This window comes from Acinonyx jubatus, chromosome A2 (genome assembly GCF_027475565.1).
Source record: "Acinonyx jubatus isolate Ajub_Pintada_27869175 chromosome A2, VMU_Ajub_asm_v1.0, whole genome shotgun sequence".
NCBI lineage: Eukaryota > Metazoa > Chordata > Mammalia > Carnivora > Felidae > Acinonyx > Acinonyx jubatus.
In genome coordinates this window covers 104,156,960-104,179,103 of record NC_069383.1, presented here as the reverse complement: position 1 = coordinate 104,179,103, position 22,144 = coordinate 104,156,960, and the positions used below count along the sequence as shown (strand labels likewise).

General features: G+C 48.2%; 1 protein-coding gene across 2 annotated transcripts in view; it reads right to left on the bottom strand.

Moving 5' to 3' along the window:
- SUN3 (Sad1 and UNC84 domain containing 3) overlaps positions 1–19,317 on the bottom strand; it is a 31,290-nt gene extending 11,973 nt beyond the window's left edge. The window contains exons 1-6 of one of the 2 annotated variants that reach the window (XM_015064588.3): positions 19,010–19,317; positions 16,676–16,737; positions 10,286–10,389; positions 4,867–4,907; positions 3,286–3,367; positions 1,666–1,750 (exon numbers count right to left, since the gene is read on the bottom strand). In XM_015064588.3, the coding sequence (XP_014920074.1) occupies positions 1,666–1,750; positions 3,286–3,367; positions 4,867–4,907; positions 10,286–10,389; positions 16,676–16,737; positions 19,010–19,131 (496 nt within the window). In that variant the 5' untranslated portion in view covers positions 19,132–19,317. Of the gene's footprint in view, positions 1–1,665; positions 1,751–3,285; positions 3,452–4,866; positions 4,908–10,285; positions 10,390–16,675; positions 16,738–19,009 lie in introns of both variants that reach the window. The other variant, XM_015064587.3, reaches the window with a different exon arrangement.
- Positions 19,318–22,144: the final 2,827 nt, after the last annotated feature.

Genomic DNA, 22,144 nt, shown 5'->3' with positions numbered 1-22,144 from the left:
ATGTGTGGGACTATTTCTGGACTCGCTATTCTGTTCCACTGATTTCAGCAAGACCACATTCTGTTAATTACTATAGCTCTGTAATAAGCCTTAACATCAGAGAATGTCAATCCTCATACTTTGTTCTTCCTTTTCTTTTTTTATTATATTTATTTTGAGAGACAGAGAGAGCACAAGTGGGGAAGTGCAGAGAGAGAGAGTCAGAGGATCTGAAGCAGGCTCCAAGCTGACAGCAGAGAGCCCCATGCGGGGCTTGAACTCACAAACCACGAGATCATGACCCAAGCCGAAGTCAGACACTTAACTGAATGAACCTCCCAGGCTCCCCTGTTCTTCGTTTTCAAAACTGTTTTGGCTATTCTGGTTCCTCTGTGATTCCACATACATTTTAGAAACAACTTGTAGATTTGTATAGACAATTCTGCTGGGATTGAGTCAATAGACCAGTTAGCGAGAGTTGCCATCTTAAATGAATTGACCCTTCTAATCCATAAACGTGTAACTCACCCCCACGTGGGTCACTTCTGGGTTTTTCATTGCCCTCCACAATCTGCCTGCTTTTGTTTACTTTTCATCAGACTTGGGTAGTTGCTTTTTATATTTTGTCCAAAACTTTTAGTCGTATGTAATCAGTTGGTGGAGGAGGTGGGGGGATGAGAAGCTGGCATGGGCTCCCTCCATCTTGGCTCAAGAAGCTGGTATCGTGTCTCACATTTATTGAGAAACTATGACCATTTTCTGCTTTCCCTTACTCTAGTGGGTTATCTCTGGACTTACACTTGTCATCATGAATTCTTCAAAATGGAAGCCGTAAATACATTCAATAGGGAAGGGGAAAGAAAGCATAAAAATGGTGTTTCCAAATGCCAATACTGAAAAAAAAAAAAAAGGATTCTGCAGTTCACCTTCCTATGCTTTATCTCAATGCTGATTCTCCCCAAACTTCAGGGAACTCAGGTTCAGCAAGTCTCTTCTCTTGCTCTGTCTCTTTCAACACACACACACACACACACACACACACACACACACACACACACACTGTATAATCATTCTAGTCCAAATGCTGTCAACTCGATACAGGATACAGATTTATTGCCCCACTATAAATCTGGCTTTGTCAGTTGGTAAATACCAGTGTGACTGCGTGTGCTTTACACTTTCTCCCTCTTTCTCTCTTTCCACATGGTTCACTGAACACATTGTTTATAGGCTATCACAGGCAGGTAGAGAATATTAAGGTTCATGGTCTAAACTCTAAGCACTTAAGCATTAATTTTATTAATGGCAAGACATTTAGAACACATCCTGTCTTTCACCACGATTATTCAATCACGAATAATGCATTTAGATTAGTCATTAGCAGTCATTGTAGGTTGTAATGATTGTGTCACCTGTTCTATTTTCTGCATCCCCAACCTCACTGTGACACGTCAGCTTCCTTCATGGTCCTGGACTCATGCTAATGAAGACGCACACCTTTGCTGCCTCCGAGATGTGCACCCAGAAAACATCAACTACAACCATGTCTATAGTCTGCCTCATTGTCTAGATTTGCTCATTTTTCCTCCTTCTCAATTACTGGACAGATAACTATGTTTTCTTAACAAACACATATGGAGAATTGAGACCCTTGGGAAGCATGAACTTTTTCCAGTTTTTACTCACCTGCTGACTTAAGGGCATAGTCAGCCATCTGGACTTGGTCTTCTCTCAACTTTTTAAGGATGGAATTCACCAAGTTTGACATTTCCTGTACAAATATTAAAAAGGGATTTCTGTTAATCGCAGCCAAGTGTTTGAGTTTTGACAATTCACTTTGTCGATTTGGACCTGCGTGCCATCATCTGCCAAATAACAATAACAGTGAACATCTACTGAGCTGCACACATCCAAGCACTGTGCACAGATTTCTAATGACCTTCATGGCTCTGTGGGATCGCCACTCCCCGGGGCAGCTGACATGTGTCCAGACACCCTCCAAGTCCCAGCAAGGTTGGACCGAAGGCCCCTTTGGAAGCCCCAGAGACTGCCTGTCGTACTGTGATCCCCACCCCCCACCCCCCCATCATTCAGGTCTCATTTAGTAATAAAGACTTGAACATTCTGTAAGTATTCAGGAATCAAGGCAGTTGACAGAGAGCACGTGACTGCTTGTTAGAAAGTATCCATCCTTTGAGTTAATATAGGACTCTTGGTTACGCAAGACCACCACTGATTTCACCTCAGGTCATGATCTCACAGGTCATGGGATCGAGCCCCATGTCAGCCTCTGCAATCACAGCACAGAGCCTGCTTGGATTTCTCTGCACCACGCCCTCTTTCCCTCCCTGCTCTCTCTCTCTCAAAATAAATAAATAAACTTAAAAAAATATATTGGTTTCTTAAGGGCATTCTGATTCTCAAAAAGCAGAAGCCCCACCCTTCAAGCTGTGACTGATGGAAGCCCTTGTCCCAGGGCCATGACAAAATAGGGTCTGGAAGACAGCAGGTGTCAGGGTGAGGTTTCCGGGTGCTTCAGAAAGTAGACATCATTCCCTCTCCCTCCCTCTCTGCCCATGCTGTCTCTCTCAAAATAAATAGATAAATAAACTTAAAAATATACTTTTAAAAATAGGGCCACCTGGGTAGCTCAGTCAGTTGAGTGTCCGACTCTTGATTTCAGCTCAGGTCATGATCTCACAGTTTGTGAGTTTGAGCCCCATGTCAGGCTCTGTGCTGACAGTGTGGAGCCTACTTAGGATTCTCTCTCTTTCTCTCTCTCTCTCTCTCCACCCTTTTTGCTCATGCTCTTTTCCTTTCTCTCAAAATAAATAAACAAAAAAATGTATAATATTTTAATTTATGGACCTGAATCAGGCGCACTTGACCTTATCAGTACCCAACATGGGGCGCAACCCCACCAACCATGAGATCATGACCTGAGCTGAAATCAAGAGTCAGACACTTAACTGACTGAGCCACCCAGGCACCCCCAAAATGCTTTGTTCTTTAAGTACGTGTGTATAGACATCAGAGGCTGCCACTTCTGAATGATCTTCTGTTTGTTTTCCTGGAAAATAAAACAGAATCAGTCATTTATTTTGGTGGGAAGTCAGTCATATTGCTACAGTCTTCTCTGCGATTCAGCAGTGATGAAAAATTGGGTGTGTGCGGCAAGCTTTCCTGAGGTAAGCTGCTGTCAGGGAGAAGGTTAGAGAGGAGGACACAAGCCACATAACAGCTTGCACTCGATCTTTCTGCGCCGAGAAGCCGTGGAGTGTGACCCCCCCCCCAAGCCTCCCTCACCTCGTCGATGGCCCCCATGGGGTTCCGGTCCTCGTCTCTGTCCGTGTCCCCGCTGTAGTTGTGCAGACCATCTCGCGTATCTCTAAGCAAAGCCTTCAGAACATCTATTTGTTCAATCAAAAATAGAATTTCTCGGAAGTTGTTCTCCAGAGTCTGGCTTTCCTTCCTGTGAATGGAGACCCCCAGTGTGAAGGGTGGGAGTGGGGGCTTCCCATCACCAGCCGGGCTTCAGGAGCACCTCTAACTACAATGAAAGGCAAGGACACTCAGGGGAAGCTTCTGGAAGGCGGCCCAATGCTTAGGGCGCACTCTTCCCAGGCAACTGGGGCTCATCCAACCTTGCATGTCCCTCCCTCAGGGCTGTGGCCGCCCTGACTGAGACTGGGTGATTTCATGGTGTGAATCCTCAAGCCTAACCCCCACCTTATTCGAACGGGGAACCCCCTGCATCTCCAGTGGGGCATGGAGCTGTGGTCTTCAACCTGAGCCCTGAGGAGGGCTGGAGGCTGCAGTCCAGGGCAACTCCCTGTCACTGTCACTGGCGAGGAGGGTGCCAGACTTTACTCTTGAAGAATAGGTTCTGCCATTTTGACAGTTTGAAAATGACTGGTGGGCTGAATAAGAACATGTCAGGCCAGTAGGTATTTCTCTCTCTCTCTTTTTTTTAATGTTTATTTATTTTTGGGAGAGAAAGAGAGAGAGTGCGAGTAGGGGAGGGACAGCGAGAGAGGAGGACAGAGGATCTCAAGCAGGCTCTGCACTGACAGCAGAGAGCCGGATGCAGGGCTCGAACTGTGAGCTCATGACCTGAGCTGAAGTCGGACGCTCAACCGAGTGAGCCACCCAGGCGCCCCAACAACAGGTATTCTCTTATGTTGAAAAATGTAAGCACTACTTATCTAGTATTTTCTCCCCAATTTGTAAAACAATACATGTTCACGGTTTAGAAAATATAAAACGCTTCCAGAAATAAACACCATTACAGTTTGGTGTGTTTCTAACACTTTTTATTTCATGCAAAAAAGTTAGTAGCAAAGTAGAGATCCTGTTGACAATTTTGTGTCCTGCTGCACATTAAATACATTAAATATATTTTGGAGTTATTTTGATGACTTCATAATTCTCCATTGTACGGATATTCTCGAACGTATTTAACCATCGGCCTGATTTTCTTATCTAGGCTGGTTTTCTATTTTTTTCATCGTAATCCATCTTGAAAGCACTTCTCAGCATACAACTCCCTAAGGAATGACCCACAGGGAGGGCGCCTGGGTGGCTCAGTCAGTTAAGCCTCCGACTACTGGTTTCAGCTCAGGTCCTGATCTCACGGTCCGTGAGTTCGACCCCCATGTCAGGCTCTGTGCTGACAGTGCGGAGCCTGCTTGGGATTCTTTCTCTCTCCCTCTCTCTGTTCCTCCCCCACTTGTGCTCACTCTCTCTCTCTCTCTCTCAAAATAAATAAACCGAAAAAAAAGAATGACCCACAGAAGCATGAATGATTTCATTTTTATAGTTTTACGAAAACATCCCGCTGCTGCAGTCCCGCCAGAAAGCCCCGCGTGGCAGGAAAATCTCACTCACTTTAAAAGCTCCAGGTGCTCCTTTGGCATACGAAGTCTGGCCTGGAAAACAAACAAACAAAGAAACCAAATCAGTCCCAATCCTGCCTGTCTGAATAGAGTTAGTCTTCTTATTCGTAAAGGGGAGAGAAATCACATTTCCACCCCGATACACGTTCATGGCAGGTGGGACGCTGAGTGTCCTCTGAGACACCTGTGTCCTTTCCAGCCTTTCCTAGGAAAAGTCACATTCAGGGGAGATGATCTGAAAGCGGGAGTCTGTTGTACTGGAGTCCGAGAGGCTGTCTGTGAGTACACAGAATGGGGCGGGGGGGGGAGGGCAGGAGGAGTGGGGAGGCGAGAAAGAGGGAGGGAGGGGGGCGGAGGGCCATGCTGCGGCCTTAGGCTGTCCTTGTAAACAGTGAGGGGCATCCCCTTTCTACAGGAGGGACCTGATCATCGATCATCTCATCGGAAGAAGCTCGGACATTGATCTAGGCTGACAGATGTCTGAACAGGACCATCTCCTGTTTGCACGGGTGATGCAACCCCGTGGCTTCCAGGCCCACCTACAAATGGCTGCAAACCCAGCAGCCTCTAACAGTAGACAGGTGCTCTCTTGGTCTTGAAGGCAAGAAGTCAAATCAAGGTACCGGCAGGGCCGTGCTTCCCTCTGAAGCTGGGCGGGAGGGACCCTCTGCCTCCTGGTCCTTCTGGGGTCTGGTGGCTCCCGGCTCCCCGGCATGGAGCTGCCTCACCCAGTCTCTGCCCGGTGCCCAGGCCTTTTCCGCCAGGCGCTTCTTCAGGGACACCTGTCCCTGGGTCAAGGGTCCGGCTGGGAAAACCAGGATCCCTAAGTGTGTCTGAGGAGACTCTTTCCAAATCAAGGTCACTCTCACAGATTCTCAGGCCGCGGGACTGGCCTTCGGGGGTCACTTTTCAACCCGCCGCAGTGACCGTCGATGAGCTGTCTGGGCAATGGTTCCCCATCCTTCTCTGCTGTTACCGCTTCTCTGTCTCAAAGACCTGACCTCCTCCAAGCTGGCTCTGCGGAAAAACAGCGCAGGCACGGAGGGCGTCCCATCAGAGTCCACTCTGAGGACCGCAGGGCCAAAAGCAGCGCGGTGTGGCACTCGGAAAAGATGACTCCCCCCCCCCGCTGTTTGTATGTTTTTAACCTGCTGAGCAATTTAATTCCCTGTAGGCTCCCCTCAACATGTTTCCTTTGCCAGGGACGTGGATTTGGGGGCTGATTTTGGGCAGGGAGAGACATTTATTTCTAGTTTTCTGGTTTCTGTCAGTACGGGAAATGTTTTCAACTTTTATCTCTTGTTTTCACCTTTGGCCTTAAAAGTCCATACAGGAGTGCCCAGGTGGCTCAGTCGGTTAAGCGTCTGACTCTTGGTTTTGGCTCAGGTCATGATCTCACGGTTCGTGAGTTCGAGCCCCACGACAGCATGGAGCCTGCCTGGGATTTTCTGTCTCTGCCTCTCTCCCCCGCGAAAAATAAATAAATAAACTTAAAAATATCCATACAGAAAATACTCCCTCATTTATTTGCTGCTAAGTGCGTTTGGGGGTTCCTTGAAAACTAAACGTCTCAGGATTAAAAAAATACATATTTTATTTTGGCTTCTCCCCCAAAGGGTTTCAGCTGGCTCCTACTATAGGCACACACACAGCGTGACGCATACAATTAATTCCCTCAACTGTTCCAATCCAGTTTCCTGGAGGCATATCCAGTGTTTGAAAAGCACTATCAAGTTATTAAGATTCAAAATAAAAAGGTCACTAAAAAAACTGTGAATCGTTTATCTGTCTTTCAGGAGTTTATCCTAAGTAAGAAATTAAGCACGGTTGGAAAGATTTGGCAACAGGGATGTTTATAATATCAAAAAACTGCAAACAATTCAATTGTCTGGAAATATGTATTATTGAATATGAGATTGTTTTTCACAAAATGGTTTTCACATATTTATTCAGATATAGTCACTGGAAATTAGGCAGATATAAAATGCCATTATAACATGGTATCTAGAGAGAAGGGAACGTTGTATAAAGTCTATCATTAATTGAATAAAAGCAGATTCTATGGTCCATAGCTTAGGATCTAAAAAGAAGTCACCCGGGGCGCCTGGGTGGCTCAGTCAGTTAAGCGTCTGACTCTTGATCTCGGTTCAAGTCATGATCTCATGGTTGGTGAGTTCGAGCCCCGTATTGGGCTCCACGCTGCCAGCATGGAGCCTGCTTGGGATTCTGTGTCCCCCTCCCCCTCTGCCCCTCCCCTGCTGGTATCTCTCTCTCTCAAAAATAAAACATAGAAAGAAGTCACCCAGAAATAAGCCCCAGTCAGTGTCATGTGATTTCTAACAGGGCTTTCTCCTGTGTGTAAGACAAGGTAACACTGGTCAACAGTGTGACCGAAGCGAAACCCTGTCCTCATGAGACACACGCTCTAGGTGCTCAGCTGGAGGCACTTTTAGGGGGAAGGCGCTGCTAGGTGTGCTGTCTGCCCCCAAACTGAGATGCGGAGGGGAAGAATGTCTTTTGAAAAGAGACCTTCATTTTTCGTGTTGGTATCTAGTGAGCCCCCCATGTGGCTGGGGACCATGTTAGGCTCTGGACAAGCTTCTTGCTTGTTACCTTCCAGTAGGAGGATCGGAGGGGCAGGAAGAGGCTCTGCAAGTCAACCAAGCGTCCACGGCAAAGTGGAGGCTGGGATGTGCAGGGCAAGGTCACGGGCAGTCTAGCTGGCCGCAGAAGGCTCTCTGAGGAGAGGACACTTGGGCTGGGCTGGAAAGTCAGAGAGGAGACACCCCTGCAAGACCTGGGCAGAACACTGCAGGCAAAGCCCTGGCAGAAACCGCCAGGGGAATTTGAGTGTATGAGGCTGGGTTTTCCAGAGAAACAGAACCAGTGTCAGGAGAGAGAGAGGGAAAGACACACAATTGGGGAACTTGGCAAGTCTAACACCTGCAGGGGAGGCTGGCATCCTGGAGGCCCAGAGAAGGGCTCATATTGTAGCTCAAGTATGAAGGCTGTTTGGAGACAGAATTTCTTCCTTTTTCTCTTAAGACCTTCAACTGGTTGGGTGCGGCCCACCCACATGATGGAGGATAATTTGCTTTACTCACAGCCTGTCAGCTTGATGTTAATCACATCAAAAAATACCTTCACAGCAACATCTAGACTAGCGTTTGGCCAAACATCTGGGCACATAGCCTAGCGAAGTTGACCCACAGGATTAGCCATCGAAATAGGAGTTAATCCCAAATTGGCAGTAACCACTGAATTCTCTGTTGTCCACGCCAAATTCTCATCTCTGTTCCCTGGTGATAACCTATCTGGCCCCAGTTCCAGTTTTTAATTTTTTAATGTTTACTATTTATTGTTGAGAGACAGAGAGAAACAGTGTGAGCAGGGGAGAGGCAGAGAGAGAGGGAGACACAGAATCTGAAGCAGGCTCCAGGCTCCGAGCTGTCAGCACGGAGCCCGACGCGGGGCTCGAACCCACGAACCGTGAGATCATGACCTGAGCCGAAGTCGGACGCCCAGCTGACTGAGCCACCCAGGAGCCCCTGGGATCCTGGTCTTTGATGTGAGGACCACGTGGTAGAGGGGATTCCTCAGGCTGGCCTTCCTTGTGGGGTTTCCTTGTGTTCTTCTTTCATCCGGACCCAGGTACCCAGGATACACAGATCCTCAGTGTTTGCAGAAAGGTAGCTTCCTTGCGACTGGGAGCGATTCCAGGTTTCAACCTATGAACTTCCCAGGGAACGGCCCTCACTGGGTTGGAATGCGGAAGGGACCCAACCAGCACCCTCTCCCTGTGTAGGGACCCCACACGACCAGACACACTGGGCTCCAGCGGCTGCTGGCTGAGCCGGGAAACGGGGTCTCCAAGGGAAGTGGCCACGAAATCAGGTGCAAGGTCACTGACGGGGTGGAGTCCGTCGGTCTGGCCTTCTTTCCGCGGAGCAGTGGCTCACCCAGCTCCTGTCATTCTTCTCTGCTCTGGTCTTTGGAGACCAGCGCGTAGGGTTGGCGAGACCCGGGCTGGAATGCAGGAGAGGCAGAGGCGGGTGGGCCAGAGAGGGGACACCCGTGTCTGGCCTCAGTCTAAGCCCACTGAGATCAAACTGGCTTCGGGACAAAGGGGAGGCTGGCCCATCCAGAGTGTCAGGCAGTGGCTAACATGATTTGCCATTTTCTATGTGCTGGGGCTTCCCCTGAGGAGCTGCCTTAGCTCAGGTGTTGTGACAGAACACCCTGGACACCGGGGGCTGATGAACAACGGACACCGATTTCTCACAGTCCTGGAGGCTGGACGTCTGAGTTCAAGGCCGGCAGACTGAGCGTCTGGTGAGAACTACTTCCTGGTTCTTAGCGTCTCCTTGCTGTGTCCTCAAATGGTGGAGCGACGGTCTGGGAGCGGTCTGGGGTCTCCCCATGACCTCACCCAAAGGCCAAAGGCCCCTCCTCCATGTACCTGGGGCTTGGGTTTCAACTGGGAGGGAACACTCAGTCTGTGGCATTCTGACCCGGCACCCCAAATGAATGTCCTTTGCAGGTGCAAAACACGTCCGTTCTGTCCCAATAGGGGAGTGGTCTGGGGTCTCCCCATGACCTCACCTAAAGGCTAAAGGCCCCTCCTCCACGTACCTAGGGCTTGGGTTTCAACTGGGAGGGTACACTCAGTCTGTGGCATTCTGACCCAGCACCCCAAATTAATGTCCTTTGCGGGTGCAAAACACGTCCGTTCTGTCCCAGTAGCCTCCAAAGTCTTAGTTCATTCCAGCCTGAACTGAAAAGTCTAAAGTTCACAGCCTCAGGGCGCTTGGATGGCTCAGTCATCCGACTTCGGCTCAGGTCATGATCTCACGGTCTGTGAGTTTGAGCCCCGCGTCGGGCTCTGTGCTGACAGCTCAGAGCCTGGAGCCTGCTTCACATTCTGTGTCTCCCTCTATCTCTGCCCCTGCCCTGCTCATGCTGTGTCTCTGTCTCAAAAAAAATAAACTAAAAAAAAATTTAAAAAAATAAATAAAAAACAAAGTTCACAGCCTCATCAAAATAGCATCTAAGTCAGAGATCCTAGAAGCAAATTTCCTTCCAGCTGTGAAACTGTGGAATCAAACGTGTTCTGTGTGAAATCAGCGATGGGACAGGCACAGGATAGACACCTCATTGCAGACGGGAAGAAACAGGGCGGACCAGAGGTCACAAACATTCAGTCTATGGCAAGAGCCCGAGGGGATCAGAGGCTGGGCGAATTTGCAGGGTCTCTCAGCCAGAAAGCCACTTACTAGAACGCTGATCCCTATGTTATTTCCATTAGATATTCACATGCAAAACAAACGTTACCTTTGTTTGCATGTGAATATCTAATCTGGCGTACTAAGTTTTAAACAAGTGACATACAAAATGGCTTAACAAAAGATCACCTGGTAATTATAAAGTCTGGAACCGCATTCTGCAATTAGAGCATAAAAGTGACTGGATTTCTGAGGAAACTCCGTTTCTTTCAGCCACATGTGATTCCCAAGCCCTGTTAAAGAAAATACCAACTCTGATTAAAGAGTTTGCAAACATTTATGATGTTTTGCACGTATTTATAGGAATTTCTCTAAGTGTGAAGGATACATATAATGTTAGAAAGAATATTGGGGGCCCCTGGGTGGCTCAGTTGGTTAAGCGTCCAACGCTTAGTTTTGGCTCAGGTTATGATTTCATAGTTCATGGGTTCAAGCCCCACATCAGGCTCTGTGCCGACAGTGCGGAGCCTGCTTGGGATTCTCTTTCCCTCTTTCTTTGCCCGCCCCCTGCCCCGTGCTTGTGTGTGTGAGCTCACGCTCTCTCGCTCTCTCTCCCACGTGCAAAAATAAATAAATAAATCAACATTTAAAAAAATAAAAGAGAATACCAGATACTTGGGTGACAGTATGGAAAATGACAATATTGGGTGCTTCACAAAATCAGTTCTCCCTTGACGTGTCCAGATACTGGCAAAGGCAAAGAGGACCAACAATTTTTGGACTCCGAAATCTAATCCCAAACTTAAAGCAACTAGAGGACTGAAGAAAAAAGCAGATTGTTTTTGTTAAGGGGCAGTGTGGGACTTCCGCTCCCCTGCCTGCCACCCTCCATTCCCCAGCATGAGGGCAGGGCTGCAGGATGGCAGGGAACATTCCTGGGGGGGTGGGGGGACAACGAATACCGATTTGTTCTTAAAACAGACGGTGAGTTCTGACCTGCCTGGCGTTCCTGCTTCCTTGGGCTAGAAGGGGTTTTTGGTAGGCTGTGATGTCTGTTAAAAGATTTCAGGACAGAAACTGGCCTTGTCCACCTGGGAAGGGGATGGTGAATGGGACAAGTGACAGACAGACAGACCCAAGAGTGTGGGAGGGAGGAGTGAGAGGAGGCAGTCTCTTGTGGGAATAAGGGCTTGGAAGGGAAAAGGTGCAGCACCGTGCACGTCCAGCACGGAACACATGTTTAGGACAGACCGTAGACACGATCCCACACTTGCACCTCTGGTGGCCCTGCGGGCTCTGTGTGAGCAGGAGGTGACGGCTCAGCCGGCAGTGTGGGGGATCGGCGTACTGAGAGAGCGCCCCAGCTTAGAGCCACAGGATCGAGGCGTGAAGGGCCCTCCTCGCGCTCTCAGTGACTCCAGGAACTGTGTCACGTCACTCATTGTCCCCTGAGATACCAAACAGCGACCATCACTACGCCAATGGCCATGACCCCCAACAAGGAATAACAACAATCCTTGGGGAATGGGGGGACATCTGACTCCTGAGTCACCACATTAAAATTTTGAGCGCCTCGGGGCTCAGTCAGTTGAGTGTCCAACTCGATTTCAGCTCAGGTCATGATCTCACAGTTCGAGAGTTTGAGCCACATCAGGGTCTATGCTGATGGCGTGGACCCTGCTTGGGATTCTCTCTCTCTCCTTCTCTCTCTCTCTCTCTCTCTCTCTCTCTCTCTCTCTCTCTGTCCCTCCCCTGATATTGGGTGTGCACGCACTCTCTCTCTGTCTGTCTCTGTCCTCTCTCTCTCAAAATAAATAAATAGGGGTGCCTGGGTGGCTCAGTCGGTTGAGCATCCGACTTCAGCTCAGGTCATGATCTCACGGTCTGTGAGTTCAAGCCCTGTGTCGGGCTCTGTGCTGACAACTCAGAGCCTGGAGCCTGTTTCAGATTCTGTGTCTCCCTCTCTCTCTGCCCCTCCCCCGCTCATGCTCCGTCTCACACTCTCTCTGTCAAAAATAAATAAACATTAAAAAAAAATTTTTTTAATAAATAAATAAATAAATAAATAAATAAATAAACTTAAAACAATAAAAATAATGAAATACTGAAATGTCCAGTTTCCAACACAAAACTACAAGGCACACGAAGAAACACGCAAGTCCAGCCAATGGGAAAAAAAATGACCGAAGCCATCCCTAAGAAAGTCCAAATGTTGGACTTTTTGGAGTTACTAAATAAAAACTTCAAATCAACTGTCTTAAATATGCTTAAAAAACTAAAGGAAATCAAGGACAAAGAATGAAAGAAATCCAAAGAAATGATACATGAATGAAATGAGAATAACGACAGAAAAATTATAAAGGGAACCAAATGTAAGTTCTGGAGCTAAAAAGCACAATAACTGAAATGAACAATTCACTGGAGGGCTCGACAGCCTTGAGCAGGTGGAAGAAAGAATCAATGGGCTCAAGGATCAGGATCAGATGATCGGAGTCACGGAGCCTGAGGAGCAGCAGCGGGGAAACAAGAATACAGAAACCAGAGCTTAGGAGCCCCGCAGGACACCCTCATACATATGCATATAGACTTCCAGAGTTCCAGAACAGTCACGAGACACAGGGACAGAAAGAAGACGGGAAGATATAACAGCTGAAAACTCCCCAGTTCGATGAAAAGCATAAATCTACACATTCAAGAAACTCAACAAACTCTAACTAGGATAAACTCAAAGACGCACCACACCAAGACACGCTATAATGAGTCAGTCCAAAGTCAAAGGCAGAGAATCTTGAAAGCACACTACTTGCGATGTACAAGGAACCCTCAATAAGACGATCATCACATTTCTCAGCAGAAACCACGGCAACCAGGCAGGGGCATATTTAACGTGCGGAAAGGAAAAAGAAAACCGCCAACCGAGATCTCCTCCATCCAGCAAAACTACCCTTCAAGATGGAGAGGAAACCTGTGGAGGCTCAGTCATTTAAGCATCTGACCTAGGCTCAGGTCATGATCTCACGATTTGTGAGTCCCAGCCCCACGTCAGGCTCTGAGCTGTCAGATCCTGCTTCAGATTCCATGTCTCCCTCTCTCTCTGCCCCTCCCCAACTTGCTCTCTCTCAAAAATAATAAAAAACTTTTTAAAAAACACAAACAAACAAACACACAAACAACAAATTAGAGAGGAAGTTAAGGTGTTCCCAGGTAAATAAAAGCTGAAGGAGTTCTTGCCAGAATATCTGCCCTACAAGAAATGCTGGAGGGAGTCTCTCAGGCCAAGTGAAAACAGACATGACAGAGGAAATGTCATATGAAGAAATCAGTGTTTCCGGGAAAGCTAACTACATGAATAAACATAAAAGCCAGGGTTGCGGTAGTCTTGCTCTGTAACTCTTGTTTTTAATTTTGACACGATTAAAAAGATAAATGGGTACACAGTGTACAAAGAATTAATTTTTGACAATAACACGAAGGAGGGAGGGAGAAAGTTGAACAAGCAGAGTATTTATATGCTGTTGAAGCCAAGTGGCTATCAATTGAAGCTATATTGCCACGGATTGAGAACATTCGCTGTGATCTCCAGGGTGACCACTAAGAAAATATCTAAAAAAATGTACACAAAACGAAATGAGGATCAAAACAGCACGCTACAGGGGTGCCCGGGTGGCTCAGTCTGTTAAGCGTCCAACTCCTGATCCCACAGCTCAGGTCTTGATCTCAGTGTCATGAGTTCAAACTCCATGTTGGGCTCTGCGCTGGGCATGAAGCCTACTTAAAACACACACACACACACACACACACACACACACACACACACACACAGTCAACTACAAAAAATCAATTAAACACAGAAGGCAATAATGGATGGAATGAGGAACAGAGAAGGTATAAGACAGAGAAAAAACTGGCAAAATGGTAGAAATCCTTCCTTATCAGTAATTACTTTACAAGTATGTGGGGAATAAGCTTAGGAGTTCCCTGAGCCTGCACTGATGAGTCAACAAGCACCTTTCTTTTGTTAATTAGCTCCGCTCAGGGTGGCATCAAGCATAGCGCATTGGTCTATAGCCCGGTTTACCTGTTTACCTAATTTGGTCCTTCCTTCCTGTGAAAGCAGCTGTCTGCTCTAGTACTAATTGGGGGGGGGGGGACTTCTGCCCTTGGTTACCTTGTATACCTTTGCTCTATATTGGGGTGTTTGCCCCGCCCTCTCTATACCTATTTACCTAATCTCGTTTACCCAAACTTGGGTGTGAACATCCTATAGCTTTGTAATTCTTTATGCCTTGTTAACCCATCAGTGCAGGCTCAGGGAATTCTGAAGCTTATCCCCCATACATGTAAATGGGTTAAACTCTCCAGTCAAAAGTCAGAGACTGGCAAAATAGATTTGAAAACACGGTCCAACTATATACTGCTTACAAGAGATTCATTCTCCAACCCACACTGAAAACTATAAAACATTGCTAGAAGAAATGAACAAAGATATAAATAAGTGGAAAAACAACCCATGTTCATGGGTCAGAACACTTCCTATTGTTAAGGGATGCCTGGGTGGCTCAGCAGGTTGAGCATCTGACTCTTGGTTTTGGCTCAGGTCATGATTCCACAGTCGTGGCAACAAGTCTTTTGTTGAGCTTTGCACTGAACATGGAGCCTGCTTGGGATTCTCTCTCTCTGTCTGCCCCTTCCCTGCTCAAGTTCTCTCTCTCTCAAAATAAACACACATTTTTTTTTAAAGGGACATTATGTAAAAAGCAAAAGGACAACCAAGAGAATGAAGGGAAATATTTGCAAATCACATATCTGAGAAGGGTCTAGTAGCCAGAATATATAAAGAACACTTACAACTCATCATCCAAGAGACAAAGGACCCAATCACAAAATGGGCCAAGGACTTGAGTAGATATCTCTCCAAAGAAGATGTATGGACGACAAAGAGCACATGAAAAGGCATAGTCATTCAGGAAATATAAACCAAAACCACAAAAGCACTTCACATTCACCAAGATGGCTTTGCTCCAGAAACTGGAGAACAACAAGTGTTGACAAGGATGTGGGGGGAGCAGGACAGTCATGTGCGGCTGGTGGGATTGTGAAATGGTGCACCTGCTGTGGAAGACAGTTAGGCAGCTCCTCCCCAGCAAGTTACCAGAAGGCAAGCACCCCCAAAGAATTGAAACCAGGGATTCAGACAAGTACACATGCACATATGTTCAGAGCCACACTGCCCACAACAGCCAAAAGGGGGACACAATCCTGGCCCATTAATAGTCGACTAAACTGCGGTCTATCCACACGGTGGAATATGATTCAGCCACAAAAAGGAATGAAATACTGACTTGTCTACAATGTGGATGAACCTGAAAAACATCAGGTTTAATGACAGAAGCCAGACAAGAAGGTCACATGTTGTGTAATTCTGTTTATATTCAGAACACGAAATCCACAGACAGAGAGAAGAGTAGTGTTGCCAGGGCTGGGAGAGGGAAAACGGGGCGGGGGGGCAAGCGGTCAGTGGGCACAGGCTTCCTTTTGGGGTGGTGAAAATGTCCACAAATTAAGAGTGGTGGCTGCACAGCCCTGAGACAGCCACTGAACTTCTCGCATTATGATGGTTAATTTCACATCCGGAGGATTTCAGCTCCACAAAAAGAAAGAGAACCCAAGTCCGGTTAAGTCCACCGAAACCACTTACATCCGTGGCATCTAAGATGGGTCTGCAACATTGATGGGCAAGGTGCAAGGCTGCAGTGGGGACATACAAAGAAGCAGCTGGCATCTGCTGTGAAGATGCATGGATTTCCATCTCAAAGGATGTCACAAGAATGTGGGGTACAATTTCCCAGATGCGGAAAACCCTGAGTGCAGACATCTCTGCTGCCCACACCAAGCACTCGTGACACTTCCCTGCGTGTGGTCTGGGGTCGTGCCTGGGGAAATGTCGCCTACATCCCACTGCAGCAAGGTGGGGATGTCCAGCTGAGTGGAATGGCCCCAGGGCAGCAGTGATGGGGACAAGCAGCAAAGCTTCCAGGGAGCGGTTCCCAGAAGAACCAGAATATTCAGGGTTCGGTCTACATAGAGGTCTGCGGAGCTGGGGGGGGCACAGCAGGTGCGTGAAAACGCAACCAAGAGAAGGAGCTTGGACCTCAGGCAGGCACAGCATCAGGACAGCCCAGCCATCCAGGAAGCCACATGCAACGATGACAAAATGGCACCCAGCATCCTGCCATATCATAAGATAGCAATCCCTGCAATAACTGGGTTGGAACCTTGATTTTCCCGTGGTTCAAGTTGTCTTGAAATGCCAAAGAAAGTTGTCAAAGAGCAATTTTCCAGCGCACCAGAGGTCGTGATGCATGATACTCTCAGTCTGAAAGCTGCAAACCGCACGTTCAGCCATTTCTTCACCCCTGGGATGATGTCTTTGTTGCACGTTTATCTGTAGCATTTACTTACTTCCAGGACTTTCTTTGGCATTTCTTTACAAACATGAGTCATTCCACCGAGGTCACCCTCCCCACTCAGAAACGTCCCGTGACCTGGCTTTCAGGACGATTACTTAGTAAGACTTACCTATAAGAAGAAGGGTCACCATGGACACTGTGCTTATGACAATCTTCCATGACTGGGTTAACCTAGAAAGGAGAAAAATAAACAGAACTTAATGGTAGAGACCCACTAACCTGTAACTTGAACTCGAAACTAACCACCACAACCAAGTCCACAAATGTGCTTATTCTAGGTTGAGTCTTGCGAACTAACTCAGTTCCTAATCCAATCTCAGGAATTGAGGGATAAAAAAATTTCCGGGATGGTATATCAACATACTTGAACAGATATCCACATCCCTCACTTTCACACACGTTACGGTTACGCTGGTTTTTACGTCTTGTGTATGTCTGGACCTTTCCACGTGTGCCTAGATGCTAACACAGAAGAAAGTAGAAAGGGTTATCTGTGTCATCTGCACGTAGAAGGAGAGGAGGAGGGGCAGAGAGAGAGGGAGACACAGAATCTGAAGGAGGCTCCAGGCTCCAAGCTGACTGTCAGCACAGAGCCCAACGTGGGGCTCAAACTCAGGAACCTCGAGATCATGACCTGAGCCAAAGTCAGCTGCTTAACCAACTGAGCCACCCAGGTGCCCTTGCTCTTTCTTTAACTTTATGCACAAATGACAGTAAACCTGTGCTAATTTTGGGAGAGTCTGGTGACCATTTAAGCGATGTACCGACTCACCCTGTCCGCGATCTGGTCCTGAGCTGTGCTGTCAGGAGCAGCTCAGATCCACTCAAATACCGCAGGAGAGACTAGAACAAGCCAGCCAACTCCCCCCAGAGTAGGGTCTTTGATACCTTATTTCTCTGCAAATACCAGCCCTGCTTATTGGCTATCCAGGGGGGTTAGACTGTGCCCCCCCAACCCAGAAGGTTTTCTCAACTCCTTTCCCTCCTGGAGAGCGCATCTTTTTTTGTAAATTAAAAAAAAAAAGTTTATTTATTTATTTTGACAGATTGAGAGAGAGAGAGAGAGAGAGAGAGAGAATCCCAAGCAGGCTCTGCACTGTCAACGCAGAGCCCGACACGAGGCTCAAACCCAGGAACCGTGAGATCACGACCTGAGCCGAGATCCAGAGTCAGATGCTTAATGGACAGAACCACCCAGGCGCCCCCAGGGAAGTGTATTTTGAAACCACCTCCTCTTTCAATATCACTCATCGGTCATGTGGGGGGGTCCACTGCCCAAAGAATCATTCAAAGATGGATTTACAGCCCAGGTGAGCCCGCCTGATGGGCCGAATTGAATGAAAAGGGCCACGTTACCACATTCGCCAAAGGTTAATTATGTGTTTCGTTACCATCCTGGCTGTCAGACTCTGCTTTCCAAAGCCCCTTGGCTGCCTTTCCTGGCCTGCGGAGCCCTGCCATCTGCGGGGCGCGGGAGCGAGGGTGCTTTGCTACCTTTCGGTGTAACTGTCATGTGCTGGCTTCTTGTATCGTGACTTTGTGGCCCTGCCTCATTTTCACTGACAGGTTTGTTCCTGTGCAAGGGCTCTGCTGTTACCGCTGGCACGGCCGCTTTGTTCCTTTTCATTTCTGTTCCCCCTGCCCCACCCCCGCAGGCAGTGCACAAGGGGCAGGTAAGGGGGCTTGGGTCTTGGCTTACCCAAGTGGGCACAGCTTCCCTGTTGCCTCTTCCTGTGAGGACACAGTTATTGGGCTTAAAATGCTTGCCCCCTAGCTGTGCGGTCACGTCTTACCTAAGGATGGAATAAACGTGCTCTGTGTCTGGGGTCCTAAACCGCGGTGCTAAGTGCCAGCATCCAGAGAATGGACCAGCTAGGCAAAAACAGGAATCATCTCTAAGTTCATAAACTAAAATACTAACCTTGCTGCTCCTATGGCTCATTCTTTTGTTTTTTTTTTTAAAGTGTATTTATTTTGAGAGAGAGAGAGAGCACGCGTAGGGGAGGGACAGAGAGAGAGGGAGAGAGAGGATCCCAAGCAGGCTCCACATGGTCAGCGCAGAGCCCGATGCGGGGTTCCAACCCACAAACCATGAGATCATGACCCGAGATGAAATCAAGAGTCAGATGCTCAACCAAGTGAACCACCCAGGAGCCCCTGGTTCATTCTTCTAAAACGATGGCTTCTCGTTCACAACCCTTGTCCCCAGTTGGCTGTATGGAATCAAAGTAACTCCTGCGTAGCACGGACCCAGCATCCCATGGGCAGTCCTGTGATCGAGAGAAACCTACAGAGGAGACCTTTGGAAAGGCCTCTCTCTAAAAAGGACACGAGTTTTGCTGGGTTATTTTCCAAGTAAACAGAGTACGCCTGGCACGTGGGATGTGGAACATAAGACCTCGTGGAAATCATTCTGCAAAGGTGCAATCATTCAGTTGCATACCCACTGAAGTCAGGGCGTCCGTGCCCCCGGAGCACGTCACTGAGTCCACCGCTGACACTGGCTTCTTCAGAATGACCTCTAAAAAACCTGGCCCCCCTTCTTGGCTTCGGTCTTCCGCTCATTTCCCCCCACGAGGTGGCAGGGAGCCGGGGGAAGGAAGGACGGCGTTCGCTGGCTCTTTCCTACTTTACGGACAGCATGACGCTCTACGGAGAGGGTTTTGCTCCGTTTCTTATCTTACATCCCGGGTAAGACGCCTTGGAGGGAGACACCTTGAGTGAGCAAATGTAGAAATGCTGAACACTCTCCTGTTACATCACCTTCTGTGACACATCATAATGGCCTAATGGCGGGGTCAGCTGGTGCACCTGCAGCCACACCCCACCCGCCACTGGGTCCTCCTGAGCGACACGTACGTGCTTTACTGCGATGCCTTCCGAGCAGCCCGTGTCGTGCTAAGGTCCCCCTGTACCCTCCTCTCTGCCGCCACAAATCAGGAATCTGCTGTGTTTGCTTCAAGAGTTTTTCCCAAGTGAAATACCGCAAACACAATGGGAGACCCCAAAACATCATTCCCCAATCGCACGTCTCTCCATACCTTCCCACGGGTGACCACCATCTGGACCCTGCTCTGCACAATTCCCATGTGGTTCTAAAAATGTTATCACACAAATATGTATCCTTGAATAACATAACGGTGTGTGTATGATTTCAACTTAAATGACCTTTCTCAGCTTTTTTTTTTTTCTGGTGTTTATTTACTATTGAGAGAATGAGAGAGCTCGAGCAGGGGAGGGGCAGACAGAGGAGAGAGAGGGGACCCCAAGCAGGCTCTCTGCTGACAGTGCAGAGCCCGATGTAGGGCTCAGACTCAAGAAACATGAAACCACGGCGTGACAATCACCCCATTCCTGACCTGGTCACCCCCCCAGGCCCCACCCCCCCAAACAACATCACACTGGGGGTGAGGTTTCAACATATGAACTTGGGTGCAGGGTCAGGGTGGGACATGACACATGGTTGGTCTTTGCCATCACGCTCAATGATGCCAATGTCTTCATCACCCTCAGTGATGCCCCTTCCCGACTGGGATCTAACCACCAGGCACATGCCTTGGAAACCTTGCAAGTGAAGCCGGCACACTGATGTATTTCTTAAAATGACTAGGACCCATTCTACTCCCCGGAATGAGGCAAGGAAGCAAAATACTACATTATTATTAAAAAAAAATTCATCTCTTGGGCACCTGGGTGGCTCTGCTCATGATCTCACGGTTCATGGGTTCGAGCCCCACGTCGGGCTCTGTGCTGACAGCCAGCTTGGAGCCTGGAACCTGCTTCGGATTCTGTGTCTCCCTCTCTCTCAGCCCCTCTCCCCTGCTTTCACTCTCTCTCTCTCTGTCTCTCAAAAACTAATAAATGCTAAAAAAAAGAAATTAAAAAAAATTCATCTCATTTTGAGATACAAAAGAAAACCCTACAACTCTTGTTCTAAACATTGGTTTCTGATAGACTATATAATAATACAACTTGGGACACCTGGGTGGCTTAGTCACTTGGGCGTCCGACTTCGGTTCAGGTCATGATCTCACTGTGAGTTCGAGCCCTGCATTGGCTCTGTGCTGACAGCTCAGAGCCTGGAGCCTGCTTCGGATTCTGTGTCTCCATCTCTCTCTGCCCCTCCCCCACTCATGCTCTGTCTCTCTCTCTCTCTCTCTCTCTCTCTCAAAAATAAATAAACATTAAAAAAATTTTAAACAGACAAAGATACTGGCTAGTCAGGACCCCTGCAGTTACTAGGATCAACTATTATTTACTTACTTATCTATTGGTTATTTTTAAATTTTTTATTTATATATATATATATATTTATTTTTTTGCTCTTTAATGTTTATTTTTGAGAGAGAGAGACAGAGCACAAGCAGGGGAGGGGCAGAGAGAAAGAGAGACACAGAATCTGCATCAGGCTCCAGGCTCTGAGCTGTCCAGGCTCTGAGACGCTTGAACCCACAAACTGCAAGATCATGACCTGAGCAGAAGTCAGGTGCTTAACACCCTGAGACCCCCTGTACACCTATTTCTAAAACTTTAAAATTTTTAGTTCCAGGGTAGTTAACAGACAGTGTTGAATTCGTTTTAGGCGTACTACGATCAACTACTCTCAAAAACAACCTTCTCTTGGCCCTACAATCCCCTCGGCACACGATGCTGTGACAAGTAAAAGGAAGCCCCTGTCACTCTTGGTCTCTGCGCACAGTGGAGCAAACATGTGACAACGCAACGCCAAGTCTGGATTACCCGCATGACCGGGCGGGCTGCACACCCTGAAAATTCATCACAACATTACCTGAGAGCTGGTGAACCGCACTCAGGGTTAGTTCCGGTCACAAGAATTACCTTGTCGCCACCGAGTCAGTCCCAGCGCGCGCACCTGTGCAGACCCCAAATCCAGGCGGGGCGTTCGCACTGGGGTCACGTGTTCCGCAGAAACCTGAACGCTCTGCGGCGGAAACGTGGCCAAGGGCTTTTTAAAAAGTGTCTTTCAATTTGCAAAACAGGAATTCTCTCAAACACAGAAGGTATGGGGAAGGACTTTTACATGATCATTTCACTACCCATAGGCGGTTAGCAGAAATGGCTCTTTGCCGTTTTCCCAGGCACTTATTCATCCTCTTATTTATTTTTATTTTTTTAAGTTTATTTTTTTAGTAATCTCTACACCCAACGTGGGGCTCAAGCTCACAACCAGGGGATCCAAGAGTCGCATGCTCTTCCCACTGAGCCAGCCAGGCGCCCCTATTCCTCCTGGTTTTACAAATGCATTAAATAAACGGGAGATTGACAAGCAAATCTCGGTCTAGTTTTTTGTGGAAACTCCCTGGGGTGGAGCACCTGGGCGACCAGGTGGCAGGCCTCGCCCTCCAGCAGCGCGGCCCCGCCCCCAACCGCAACCCCCGCCCCCGCCCCCTCCCCGTCCTGGCTCCGCCCCTGCCGGGCCCCGGCGGTTGACAGGGGCCCGCGCTCCGCCCCTGGTCTTGATTGGCCGGCTGCTTCCCCTCCCCCCCCGGCTTCTCCGATTGGCTGCGGGCGCTCCCGCCGCGCCCACCGGTTGGCCACCGGGGCGTTGCCGGGACGA